This window comes from Lepidochelys kempii, chromosome 2 (genome assembly GCF_965140285.1).
Source record: "Lepidochelys kempii isolate rLepKem1 chromosome 2, rLepKem1.hap1, whole genome shotgun sequence".
Classification (NCBI taxonomy): Eukaryota; Metazoa; Chordata; order Testudines; family Cheloniidae; genus Lepidochelys; species Lepidochelys kempii.
This window is the reverse complement of record NC_136381.1, coordinates 259,079,849-259,093,779: the sequence shown is the minus strand read 5'-3', so window position 1 is coordinate 259,093,779 and position 13,931 is coordinate 259,079,849. Positions and strand designations below refer to the sequence as shown.

Below are 13,931 nucleotides of genomic sequence, written 5' to 3'. Positions count from 1 at the left end.
AGAAAATATCTTATAATTCAATTTTTATGGGATAGAATAATTACTCTTAGTGTGATTATCCAAAATAGAAATGTTCATAAGGCATCATAATATACAGATAACTCTGACAGATGTACATTATGCCTTGAGGGACCCACCACATATGCTATGTAAATACTAGATATTGTCCTCATGTTAATCTGTATTAATATAATATTAATATTAAATTGTTGACTCCAATTTGTAAAATTCAGAAATGAATGTTCATCCAAATTCATATAGTCAGAAACAAATGTCACAAGGTTCACATTTTAAAATTAGACAACAGTTTTCAGTGAATTCAGTAGAAGTATTCAGTGAATAATTAACAATCAAAAGAATGCTTAGGAAGGATTAAATTTTTCATAACTATGAATAGACTAAAGAGTGAGGCAGACATATTTTAATTTGTAAAAAGGCCAGTTTCAACAAAGCTTTAGAGTACTTGGTAGTAAAAAGTGTCAAATCCTTAAACCACTTAACTAAGCCTGTAAAGTAGAGGGATAGCTCAGTGGTTTGAGTATTGGCCTGCTAAATCCAGGGTTGCAAGTTCAATCCTTGAGGGGGCCATTTAGGGATCTGGGGCAAAAATTGGGGATTGGTCCTGCTTTGAGCAGGGGGTTGGACTAGATGACCTCCTGAGGTCCCTTCCAACCTTGATATTCTGTGATTCTATGAAAGTTATTGAAAGGAGATGGAGGTCTTGAACCTTGATGAAAATAAGTGAAAGCTGTATGAATGTGTCGTAGATAGGAGCTTAGTTGCAGTGGTAATGTATATGCTGCCTTTATTTTAAATTTGAAATAACACTGTCAGAGAATTTAAAGTTGATAATTGCATAAGTAATTTGGAATGATAAATAATTGAACATTCAGTGTCACGTTGTATGGGATAATGCAGTTTTTCAGAAGATGCTTTGAATTTGCAGCTCTCAAGTCATGTTTCATCAGGCAAAAGTTTTTGTGACCTATTTCCCTGAAAAACAGAGGAAGGGCATTAAGCAATTATGGTGTTCGTCCCTATCAGGAGCTGTAGTATAAAATGGTCTATGTATTTCACCATCTGTCTTTTAGGGTTGTTGCTATATGGATGCTGATGATAAAGATAAGAAAAACAAATTGAGAGAAGGAAGTAGACATGGGGAAAGCACATTGTGATTTTATAGCAATTTAGTGTAAGCCATTCTAAAACTGTTAAAGAACGTTCTTGAAATTGATCTAATAGGTTTAGTTTGAATTGGTTTAGGAGTTAGTTTTTAATCCGTTTCAGCATTAACAGCTTGTTGTTAAGCAAAATGGAAAGCAACAACTACATTTTTATAAAATACATGTCTCCAAAACTAAGTGAAATAAGACAGATCTTCTAACATTCTTGTGTTAAATAATTCTGTTGCTATTTAATCTTTTTGGTTTACTCTGAAAAATATTTTTCAGAACATACAGCAAATGTGGTGTTTGAATTTTACCAAGCATTGCAGTCTGGCTACCTGAGTGACCCCTTACTGGTTTATAGGGTTGGAAGAAGTGCACAGCTGAGGATGATATTGCATAACCACAATTTTATAGCAGTGATTACTATTGCATTTTAAAAAAAGAAACTTTGATACTCTCTAAAAAGTATGAAGCTATTTTTTAAAGTTCTACTCAGAACAGTCTCTTTGCAACGTGTGCCTTATATGTTGAGTTCTGAGCAGTCCATTCTGTAAAATAGTTAATTTGCAGCACAGCTGAAATTATAATGCAAACTTTTTTCTGTTATTTGTCCATTTAGCTACAGTGCCCCTTAATGCAGAACAAACCTTTGTGCTGTGGCCCACAGATCTGTTATAATGGGTACATCATCCTGCTTGCACCTTAGGTGCAGAACCAGACCTGTCAGTATGGCAGCAAGGGAATGCCCTTCCTCTTGAAGTTCCCTCCATTTTTTCTTCCTCCCCAATGGCAAACAGAGTCAACCAATCCTCCTGGCTGTATAGGCAAAAGGAAGGTCTTTTGAGTGCTCCCCCCTTATCAGCTGTGTCATCGGGGAGTTCAGATGACTCTGGCTAGAGTGCAGTTTCATTCACAGCGTAACATAAGAACGGCCATACTAGGTCAGACCAAAGGTCCATCCAGCCCAGTATCCTGTCTACCGACAGTGGCCAATGGCAGGTGCCTCAGAGGGAGTGAACCTAACATGTAATGATCAAGTGATCTCTCTCCTGCCATCCATCTCCACCCTCTGACAAACAGAGGCTAGGGACACCATTCCTTACCCATCCTGGCTAATAGCCATTAATGAACTTAACCTCCATGAATTTATCCAGTTCTCTTTTAAACCCTTTTATAGTCCTAGCCTTCACAACTTCTTCAGGCAAGGAGTTCCACAGGTTAACTGTGCACTGTGTGAAGAAGAACTTCCTTTTATTTGCAAAAAGAAAAGGAGTACTAGTGGCACCTTAGAGACTAACCAATTTATTTGAGCATAAACTTTCAGCTACAGCTCACTTCATCGGATGCATTCAGTGGAAAATACAGTGAGGAGATTTATATACACACAACATGAAAAAATGGGTGTTATCATACACACTGTAAGGAGAATGATCACTTAAAATGAGGGATTACCAGCAGGAGAGTGGGGAGGAGAAAACCTTTTGTAGTGATAATCAAGGTGGGCCATTTCCAGCAGTTAACAGGAACGTCCGAGGAGCAGTGGGGGGTGGGGGAAATAAACATGGGGAAATAGTTTTACTTTGTGTAACGACACATCCACTCCCAGTCTCTATTCAAGCCTAAGTTAATTGTATCCAGTTTGCAAATTAATTCCAATTCAGCAGTCTCTCATTGGAGTCTGTTTTGAAGTCTTTTTGTTCTAATATTGCAACCTTTAGGTCTGAAATAAATTGGTTAGTCTCTAAGGTGCCACTAGTACTCCTTTTCTTTTTGCGAATACAGACTAACACGGCTGCTACTCTGAAACCTTCCTTTTATTTGTTTTAAACCTGCTGCCCACTAATTTAATTTGGTGGCCCCTAGTTCTTATACTGTGGGAACAAGTAAATACCTTTCCTTATTCACTTTCTCTGCACCACTGATGATTTTATATACCTCTATCATATCCCCCCTTAGTCTCCTCTTTTCCAAGCTGAAAAGTCCTAGCCTCTTTAATCTCTCCTCATATAGGACCTGTTCCAAACCCCTAATCACTTTAGTTGCCCTTCTCTGAACCTTTTCTAATGCGAGTGTATCTTTTTGAGATGAGGGGACCACGTCTGTACGCAGTATTCAAATTGTGGGCATACCATGGATTTATATAAGGGCAATAAAATATTTTCCATCTTATTCTCTATCCCTTTTTTAATGATTCCTAACATCGCATTTGCTTTTTTGACTGCCGCTGCACACTGTGTGGATATCTTCAGAGAACTATCCACGATGACTCCAAGATCTTTCTCCTGATTAGTTGTAGCTAAATTAGCCCCCATCATATTGTATGTATAAGTGGGGTTATTTTTTCCAATGTGCATTACTTTACATTTACCACATTAAATTTCATTTGCCATTTTGTTGCCCAGTCACTTAGTTTTGTGAGATCTTTTGAAGTTCTTCGCAGTCTGCTTTGGTCTTAACTGTCTTGAGCAGTTTAGTATCATCTGCAAACTTTGCCACCTCATTGTTTACCCCTTTCTCCAGATCATTTGTGAATAAGTTGAATAGGATTGGTCGTAGGAGTGACCCTTGGGGAACACCACTAGTTACCCATCTCCATTCTGAAAATTTACCATTTATTCCTACCCTTTGTTCCCTGTCTTTTAACCAGTTCTCAATCCATGAAAGGATCTTCCCTCTTATCCCATGACAACTTAATTTATGTAAGAGCCTTTGGTGAGGGACCTTGTCAAGGGCTTTCTGGAAATCTAAGTACAATATGTCCACTGGATCCCCCTTGTCCACGTTTGTTGACCCCCTCAAAGAACTCTAATAGATTAGTAAGACATGATCTCCCTTTACAGAAACCATGTTGACTTTTGCCCAACAATTTATGTTCTTCTATGTGTCTGACAATTTTATTCTTTACTATTGTTTCAACTAATTTGCCCAGTACTGAGGTTAGACTTACCAGTCTGTAATTGCCAGGATCACCTCTAGAGCCCTTCTTAAATATTGGCGTTACATTAACTATTTTCCAGTCACTGGGTACGGTAGCTGATTTAAAGGACAGGTTACAAACCATAGTTAATAGGTCCACAATTTCACATTTGAGTTCTTTCAGAACTCTTGGGTGAATGCCATCTGGTCCTGGTGATTTGTTACTGTTCAGTTTCTCAATTAATTCCAAAACCACCTCTAGTGACACTTCAATCTGTAACAATTCCTCTAATTTGTCACCTACAAAAATATCCCATTTGCCTTGACCCCTTCTTCCAGGCAGGGTAGGGGAGACCAGCTGTGCTTGGCAAGATGAAGTCCAGACAGGGCAACATTGCCTATCCCCCCTCCCCTGGCAGGAAAGGAGGTGTGCGGAATTGGAGAAGAACCGGCTCTGAGACAAGCAGCCCCTCCCCCCAATCTTCATGAATGGAGGTGAAGCCAGAAGGGCAGCGTACCAGATGGAGATTTACTCCTGGAAGAATTCTGCACCAAAAAAGTTAAAAATTCTGCTGTCAAGGTTCCTCCCCCACTCTGAACTCTAGGGTACAGATGTGGGGACCTGCATGAAAAACCTCCTAAGCTTATCTTTACCAGCTTAGGTCAAAACTTCCCCAAGGTATAAAATATTACACCCGTTATCCTTGGACTGGCCGCTACCACCACCAAACTAATACTGGTTACTGGGGAAGAGCTGTTTGGACGCGTCCTTCCCCCCAAAATACTTCCCAAAACCTTGCACCCCACTTCCTGGACAAGGTTTGGTAAAAAGCCTCACCAATTTGCCTAGGTGACTACAGACCCAGACCCTTGGATCTTAAGAACAATGAACAATCCTCCCAACACTTGCACCCCCCCTTTCCTGGGAAATGTTGGATAAAAAGCCTCACCAATTTGCATAGGTGACCACAGACCCAACCCCTTGGATCTGAGAACAATGAAAAAGCATGCCGTTTTTTACAAGAAGACTTTTAATAAAAAATAGAAGTAAATAGAAATAAAGAAATCCCCCCTGTAAAATCAGGATGGTAGATATCTTACAGGGTAATTAGATTCAAAAACATAGAGAACCCCTCTAGGCAAAACCTGAAGTTACAAAAAAGATACATAGACAGAAATAGTTATTCTATTCAGCACAATTCTTTTCTCAGCCATTTAAAGAAATCATAATCTAACACATACCTAGCTAGATTACTTACTAAAAGTTCTAAGGCTCCATTCCTGGTCTATCCCTGGCAGAAACCAGCAACAGACAGACACAGACCCTTTGTTTCTCTCCCTCCTCCCAGCTTTTGAAAATATCTTGTCTCCTCATTGGTCATTTTGGTCAGGTGCCAGCGAGGTTACCTTTAGCTTCTTAACCCTTTACAGGTGAGAGGAGCTTTCCCCTGGCCAGGAGGGATTTCAAAGGGGTTTACCCTTCCCTTTATATTTATGACATCTGCACACAACTTTAAAATTCTGCAAATTTTATTTGTCAAAAGAACACTATATAATCACACCAGTTTCAATTATTTTGGTAATTTATTTCAAAATACCTGTCTGTAACAATACAAACACAACAACAAAAAATTTCCCCAGGAGTAGAGTTAAAGAAACCCCTATGACAACCCAGTTCCTGTTTCTCTGTCCCCTTTCTTTCAGAGTCCAGCCATGGGGCTCCCCCAGCCCAGAAACTCACACCCCTTTCCCCACCAGAGCCAAGCCACGGGCCTCCCAGCCAAGACACTCACACCGCCTACCCTCCTAGAGCCCAGGGATCCAGAGGAAGATCCCTGATGCTGGGTCCCGTGCTTACACAGAGTTTCCTGCACACTCCCGCATCTTTCCTTCAAGGAGTGCTGGGAACTGCAGCTGCTGGGAGCCCTCCAGTTCCCTCCCACTCACCTTGTCTTCTGTTTGCAGACTGGGCTCTGTTGGATCCAGCAGCCCCTAGAGGCGGTCAACATCTCTGCAGCCTGTTTTGTGGGGGGGAAGGAAATTCTGCAAACACAACATTAATCTCTGCAAAATTCTTCATTGCGCAATGGCACAGAATTCCCCAGGAGTAAAGATTGCTCCTGAGTCCCTGTAGCTTGCACCAGCAGCCATGCCCCAGATTGCAGAATTCAGCCACCTCCTCCAGCTCCACTTCCCCAGGAGTCATAGGTGGAGGGCCCTTGTCACAGCACAGATGTTGCCAATGCTGGAGAGAGCTCTCTCCCCCTGCTTCCACCTATGTAACAGCCTTCCTTCCCCAGAACTTCTCATGTCACAGGCTGAGACCTCCAGGAGAAACACAGACCAATCTGGCCCATGTAGATCCCATGCAATAGAGCGGGGACAGCTTCTGGTGAGCCCATCCTTGAGCCCCAAGCCAGTACCTTCCTTGAGAGACCCAGAAAGGGTCCATATGAGGAAGGGGAGAAAAAAACACCCAACCTTTTATAGGACAGGGAGATCACTAGCCATGTGACTTATTTTCGGAGCAATCCCTGAGCACAGTTTCACTCCCACTTCTGAAGCAGGATTAAAGGGGCAAATTCCCAAAGGGGAAATAAATGAATAATCAGTGCTGTTTCCCCTGCTCTCCTTCACAGAGTGTAGTAGCGTGGGCAATCCTCAATGTCTGATTCTCATGGATACCTTCATGAAGTGCATCATAGGAATTAATCATCCGTTTTGGGTTCCTCTGCTCACCATTACAGAGTGCAGCATGGCAGATCAGTGCAGAAAAGATCAGGCCACTGCTTCATAGATACCAAGGCCAGAAGGGACTATTGTGATGATCTAGTATGACTTCAAGTAGAACATAGACCATAGAACTTCCCCAAAATAATTCCTTAGAGCATTTAAAAATTCAGTGATGGTGAATCCACCACAACCCTTTGTAAATTGTTCCAATGGTTAATTACTCTCATTTAAAATTTTTCGGCTTATTTCCATTCTGAATTTGTTTGGCTTCAACTTCCAGCCATTGGATCATGGTTTACCTTTCTCTGCTAGATTGAAGAGCCCATTATTAAATATTTGCTCCTCAGGGAGGTAGGTAGACTATAATCAAATCACCCCTTAGTCTTCTCTTTGTTGAGCTAAATAGATTGAGCTCCTCGACTCTATCAGTATAAGTCATGTCTTCTAATCTTTTAATCATTCCAGTGGCTCTTCTCTGAACTCTCTCCAAGTTATCAACATCCTTCTGGGATTGTGGACACCCCAACTGAACGCTGTATTCCTGCATCAGTGGCACCAGTGCCAAATACAGAGATAACATAACTTCTCTACTCCTACTCGAGATTTCCTGTTTATGCATCCAATGATCACATTAGTCCTTCTAGCTACAGCATTGTACTAGGAGCTCATGTTCAGCTGACTTATCCACCATGACCCCCAAATCTTTTTTTAGAATCACTGCTTTCTGTGATAGTTCCCCATCCTGTAACTATGGCCTGCACTGTTTCTAGATGTATACATTTACACTTAATCATATTAAAATGCATATGGTTTGCTTGCGCCCAGTTTACCAAGCAATCCAGATTGCTCTGAATCAGCGACTTCTCTTCATTATACTCCCCCAATTTTGTGTCATCTATAAACTTTATTAGTGATGATTTGATGTTTTCTTCCAGGTTATAGATAAAAATGTTAGATATGTGCTGATTCCTCAAGGCATGCATGCACATACACCCACTAAGGGAATTCTTCTTCCTTAGTGGAGGAAGGCCAGCAGTCTGAATCAGAGCTAAAAAATTGAGTAGTAAAACATATACATTAAAAAAAAAAAATCCAGGCAAAAAAGTACTCGGTATAGTGAAATTACACTTAAGAGGTCTGCAGTTGCCCTAGGTAAGCTATGGCTGTATATCTGTTCTCCTGAACCCTATGAAGGTATAATAGGATAGGGATTTCCTGCCACACCTGAAGGACTGAGAAAGTGTTGCTTTTTTGATCCCAGCTGCCATTGCAGGTTACCATGCCTGGCCTCACCTTCACCTCCTCCCTCCAGAAGCTGGCTGTAGTATAGAGCACTGAGGAATAACCTGAAGCACGCACACACTGATACATGGGCTTCCTGATGTATCTCGAATTCAGGACAAACACAGACACATCATTCCAGGAGAGTCCGTCATAGCCCTGGGCTGAGGATGAATACTGTCAGATACAATGTCTCGTGTCAGAGGAAGATTAACAGACTATAAAGATGGTCATAATGGAAAACAAGTGGTGTCATAAACAAAAATTCAATTCTTATTGGAGGCTATTAGGAATTGTGGTCTAATACACAGGCATGCTCAAGTGATGCACAGTTCACATAATACACAGAATTACTGGGTTGGTATACCTTCTGCGTCTCACCAGTCTCATCAGTCGGCAGAGTTCTAGCTCCAGTTGTACATTCTCTGCTTCTATAGGTGGTGAATGCAGCGAGTCAGATTTTTTTTTTTAAGGGTTTTTCCTGATTCAGATCAGGGAATGGAAATGAGGTGGAACACAATGATTCATTGAGGTCTCAGAGCACTGATTTTTCAATGGATAACAGACCTGTTCTTTTTTCAGAGTAGCAGCCATGTTAGTCTGTATTCGCAAAAAGAAAAGGAGGACTTGTGGCACCTTAGAGACTAACACATTTATTTGAGCATGAGCTTTCGTGAGCTATAGCTCACTTCATCGGATGCATTAAGTGGAAAAGACCTGTTCTTGTGACAGTCAACATGTCTGATAGAGTTTTCAGAATAACTATGAAGAACGTGATCAGCCCCATGCCCAAGAGAAATTCTCCTGTGCTGGGTGGAGCAACGTTTCTTATCTCTCTGTGCACTGCTCACCAAGGAGATGGAACCCCAAGATTTACATGGCAGAAGTCAGTTTAGCAAAGCTGTGGTTGCACCCAGAAATATCTTAATCAGCATGAGTCAATTTGTTGGGCTGGTGATAGACCTCTTTGCATCTGGAACCAGTAAATAAAGTTCCCTGCACTCTGGACCCAGTGAGGTCTTCGTGGAAAGCTGGGTAGGGTTCATGCTATAGGTCTTTCCATGCTTTTTACTGCTTCCCAGGATTATACAGAAGATAAGAGCTAGAGCAGAGGTTCTCAAACTGGGGGTTGGGACCTCTCAGGGGGCCATGAGGTTATTATATGGAGGGTCGCGAGCTGTCAGCCTCCACCCCAACCCCACTTTCCCTCCAGCAGTTATAATGGTGTTAAATATATTAAAATGTGTTTTTAATTTATAGGGGGGGGTCGCACTCAGAGGCTTGCTATGTGAAAGGGTCACCAGTACAAAAGTTTGAGAAGCACTGAGCTAGAGTGTGGTTATGATTCTGTTTTTGTACTTCTGGCTGAAGAAGCTATGGCTCTCAGAATTGATTAACCTAGCATTGCCTTTTGGGATGCCTCTGTCTCAGGGGATCTGCTGTTGTAAGTTCAATCCTCTATCTTGGCCCAGACAGATTTAAAATGAATAACTGGATGAAGTGATTACTGCTCTAAAGGATCCCAAAACAGAAGTCAAGAAATATAACTTATTCTACTGCCTGATGCAAAGTCCATAGTTTTAACTACCGCTTCCAATCAGTGAAACACAGCCTTGAGTTCCCATAGTATGACTTTATCGTGACGTATAAGCGAAAAGGTCAAGTGGGTGTAGTATAATGTTCTCAACATGTTAAAAGCAAGGAAGTTTTGTACACAGCTTCCAACATTAAATGCGTCTTTGGGGCATCAACCTTATTCCAACCCTGCACAGTCCTAGAGGACAACCTTGAAACCTCATTCTGCTCCTTACAGCACTACCCAGATTGAACCCTGGCAGTAAGTAGTGGTATACTTCCTACCAACTGGGGTAGGCCTCCCAAGGCTTACATATTCAATCAGATGAGTTATTTGAAATTGAGAGCTTTCTCTGAGATCTAGTATTGTACTTTTAATTAAGACGGGTAGTCCTCAGAACTGTCATGGCATTCAAGAAATATTCCTCCTTCGGTTAGGTATCGTAGTCCAATCCTTAGCACTGACATTCTCAGAGGAAAGTAGCCATGTCTCCTATAATTGAGATCTGCCAGAAGGCCTACTTCAACAAATCCTGCATATTGGTCATTTCCATGCCTTAATGCCCAAGGAATGGTAGAAGAAATATTTTTATATAATATTTTTTCATTTTGGATGTCCATATTTAAAAGACGATCCTGCTTCCCACCCTGGACACACATTGCTATGAAAATCTCATTGTAACCAATCTGTGGACTTTAGGACAAAGAAGAATAGGAAATTTTATTTATGCTACCTGAAAATGTCTTGTCTTCAAGCAATCAGGTCCACACATCAGGATCATCCTGGAGACAGGTGGCTCATCTAGAATAGAGATGGAAATTGACACGCAAGGTTGTAGGTTTGTTAGATTAAATTTACCATGCTCTGGAAATTCTTTTTCCTTAAACTATATTTAACACAATCTGTAATTTAGGAAAGTAGTTTTGAATGAACTTGGCTCTGAAAGTCACCTCAACTGGAGGGAAATTCAGGGGGCAGGGCATTCCACTGCTGCCAGTGAGTGACAAGTCTGAAGCTTCTGGGCAGAATCAGTCAGACTGGCACACTCGTTGTAACTGATCTGTGGACTTTATTACTGAAGAAAGGAAATCTTGACGTGAACATGGATACATTTGCCTACTTCCTCTTATTAATTAAAGCATGGGATTTATTAGTTTCTGGTCTAAAAAAATACTATCACTATCTAATACTAATACTATCACTGTGTTATACTAACCAATCATTTTAGTAGCTAAAATGCAAGGACCTGTTTGATTATTTTTTGTTGAGTTCTTGAATACTTGGAGCTTTTTTGTTAAAATGTTTGATTGCCAAATTTAATGTCTCAAATCTTTCTGTTCCACCCTTTCAAAAGCCCTTACAATGAATTTTTTTTCTTTTCCCCCAGGGTGACCAGATGCAGGTCATTCCCATACCAAGTGTATGTATTTTTATCCCTTTTATTTTAATAATTTTCATAGTTTTTGCTTTGGTTCATTTTATATTACGTTGGAGTTGACTGGATCTGCTCTGTGTTGCATGTTATAAGACTTTTGTTTTCTAATCTGTAACGTTGTATAAAGTTGTGAGATAAATTACCTTAAATGTGCATATAAGGTATACAGATAAAACTAACTAATAGGAACAAAAGGACAGTCCAGCTTTCTAAACCTGTCATTTATCTATCATGTAACTAAACGCTGATTTTTCACTTTGAAAATGTATAAAGAGGTACTCAAAAGCCAATATGCTGAATTTATTTAAGTCACATTGGGGACAAAAGACAACTCACTGGTACTAAATGGGTAGGCATATGACTCAACAAATCCTGCATCTTGACAGGGGGTTAAACTACATGACCCTTGCGGTCCCTTCTTACCCTATGATTCTGTGAACTTTACTACTTCTATTTCCACATGCCCCAATTATTTAAGCTGGTCTGTTGGAGATTAGAACCTGTAAAATGAGGCTTTAGTTTTCTTGGTGCAATCCAGTCAAGAGTATAACAGCAACCCCAGTCATGCTACTGTAGTTGTTTAAGGTAGTGGTTTTTTTATGAATCATAGTTTTCTGGGCTTAGTAGGTCGATGTCACCTGGTTCAAACTTGGAATACAAGTTGCCAGGTTGGAGTTATTCAAAACCAAATAAAAACATTTGACACTCTTTGACCTAGAGATTTTAAAAGTCGTTTGGACTTAAGCTTTTTTGCCAAAGAACTGATAATGCTTAGACTGCTTTTAATATGGACTTGGGGTTTTTTTTAATGTTTTTTAAATTGCAGATATACTTTTCAGCACTGTATGTGCCAATACCCCTTCACCATTTACAGTACCTTATTGAGATTTGCCACAGCAAAATTCTTAAAGCAATATCAGTGCAAGTCTGTGCGGGCACTGATATGTTCCCCCTCCTGCAGGTGTCCTAAATCTCTGAAGATTGGAATATTTCCCTGACGATTCTCCTATTTTTCTTTTATACCCCAGCTCCGTAAGGCCCAACATTGAAACCAATGTCTTTTTGGACCCCATTAATGCTGCAGCTTAATAGTGTCAAGATTAGTATTTCAACCACACAGATTTCTTCTCTCAATCACCTTCTTTTCTTGGAGCTGAAAAACTGTTGGAAATTATACTTGTTCCAGGACCATTGCTTCCTGTTCCGTAGTCCTGGACCAGTGGCAAAAAAGCATTGTCCTGAAGGAACAGTGACAGTTTTAAAACTTGATATCTCTCAGATCATCAGGGCTAGAAGCAGAAGGTGTATAACACTAGAAACCTGAAAATATCAACTTTTAGTGGTGTGCAACATTCACTACTAGATTACTATCTTGCTTTCCCATCCCTTCCAACTTCAGTTCTCATCATTTTAGCAGCACTGACAACCACTAGAGCTAGAAACCAGTGCTGTAGCTGTCTTACCATATCAAACCTGGCACCCAGCTTTAAATGAAATAAAGCAACAGTTTAAGATGAGATTTTACTATTAGTAAAATATAACCACAGCACTGCAAATGACAGAGGAATGTAGTAAAGCTTGGCTGTTAACTATGGCTATGAACTCATTCAGCACACTCATTCCAAACTGAAACATCTTAACAGAAACAGCAAACCCTTTTTATAAGAAATTAGACATCCTTCCAAAGAAGTATGGTGTTTGAGACTTGTTAAACTGTGCACTGTCAGTATTCTACCACTGTTTGTATTTACCTGTTAAGAAGAATATCCTTGTAAGTCTATAAAAATATTACTCAGAAATTTCAAATTCTCCAAATGTTAAAGAAATAGCAGAATTAAATGGTGAATTTGATGCTAAGTGTGGATGGTGCTCAGTAAATGAGGCAGCTGTTCAATATTCTCATTGTTTAGATGTGTGGCATGCTTGTTGCACTGCACAGCACCTAACCACTTCTCTGAAGGAAGAACTTTTTCTTTATTAATAGGCTTTTCTGTGAGATTCCCTGTTATAGTACAGTATCAGAGTTAACAAACATTTCTGAACTTATCTTCAGAATATCCCAGTGAGGTGGGAAAGTATCGGTATATGGTCATGTAAATAAAGACTGAATCATAATACCTATATATAAAGGGCCAGAGTTAAGGTTTTTTATGCCCCCCTTTCTACTCTTAATGCACCATCCATCCTGAGCACTGAGATCCTGAGGTTCAGTCTGTAAAGCATGTAAGCATCTGATTAAGACCCATTGAAGTCAGTGAGTCTTAAGCACATGCTTAAATTAAATGCTTGCCGAATTGGGGCCTGAATGAGGAAGATTTCCTTTGGGTGAAATACCATGTGATTATGTACCTAAAGGTTTCACCCTAATATGTACCATGAGGATATAGAACTAAAGTTACTTAAGCAACCTTAATTTTGTTTTTGACTTTTATACACTTTACTTTGCATATTTAATCATATAGTATATTAGATTTTTAATATTTTTTAAATTTCCTAGATTTCTGAAAACAGAGCCTCGCTAGATTGCACAAGTCCCTATATATTAAAATTGAAAATCCATTCAGTTTTATTGAGCATATATGTATAAATCTAGAGAGATCATCTGTTCTGTGAAAATTTCCAATTGCTTTTCGCATGTGTGCATAACACCGGTGAAACATCAACAGATAATTAGCTTTATTGTGTCAAAAACAATTTACCTCTATGAAGTATGTTTTATTTCAACACGCAGGACATGGCAAATTTACAGATTTCCTCCTGATCCCGGAAAGGCATGTCTGTCAGCCAGAGATCACATCCCTGTCAGATTTCAAGTTTTCAT

At 40.0% G+C, this 13,931-nt stretch overlaps 1 protein-coding gene across 5 annotated transcripts in view; it reads left to right on the top strand.

Annotated features, from left to right (window-relative positions):
* The window catches only part of CTDSPL (CTD small phosphatase like), a 120,620-nt gene that overhangs the window by 75,707 nt on the left and 30,982 nt on the right, over positions 1–13,931 (top strand). For 3 of the 5 annotated variants that reach the window (XR_012157652.2, XM_073334732.2, XM_073334730.2), the window contains exon 3: positions 11,063–11,095. The exons of the other annotated variants lie outside the window; for them this stretch is intronic. Coding sequence is in view for 2 of the 3 variants with exons in the window: in XM_073334732.2 (XP_073190833.1) it covers positions 11,063–11,095 (33 nt within the window). In the remaining variant the exon portion in view is untranslated. The remainder of the gene's footprint in view (positions 1–11,062; positions 11,096–13,931) is intronic. 5 annotated transcript variants of the gene reach the window in all.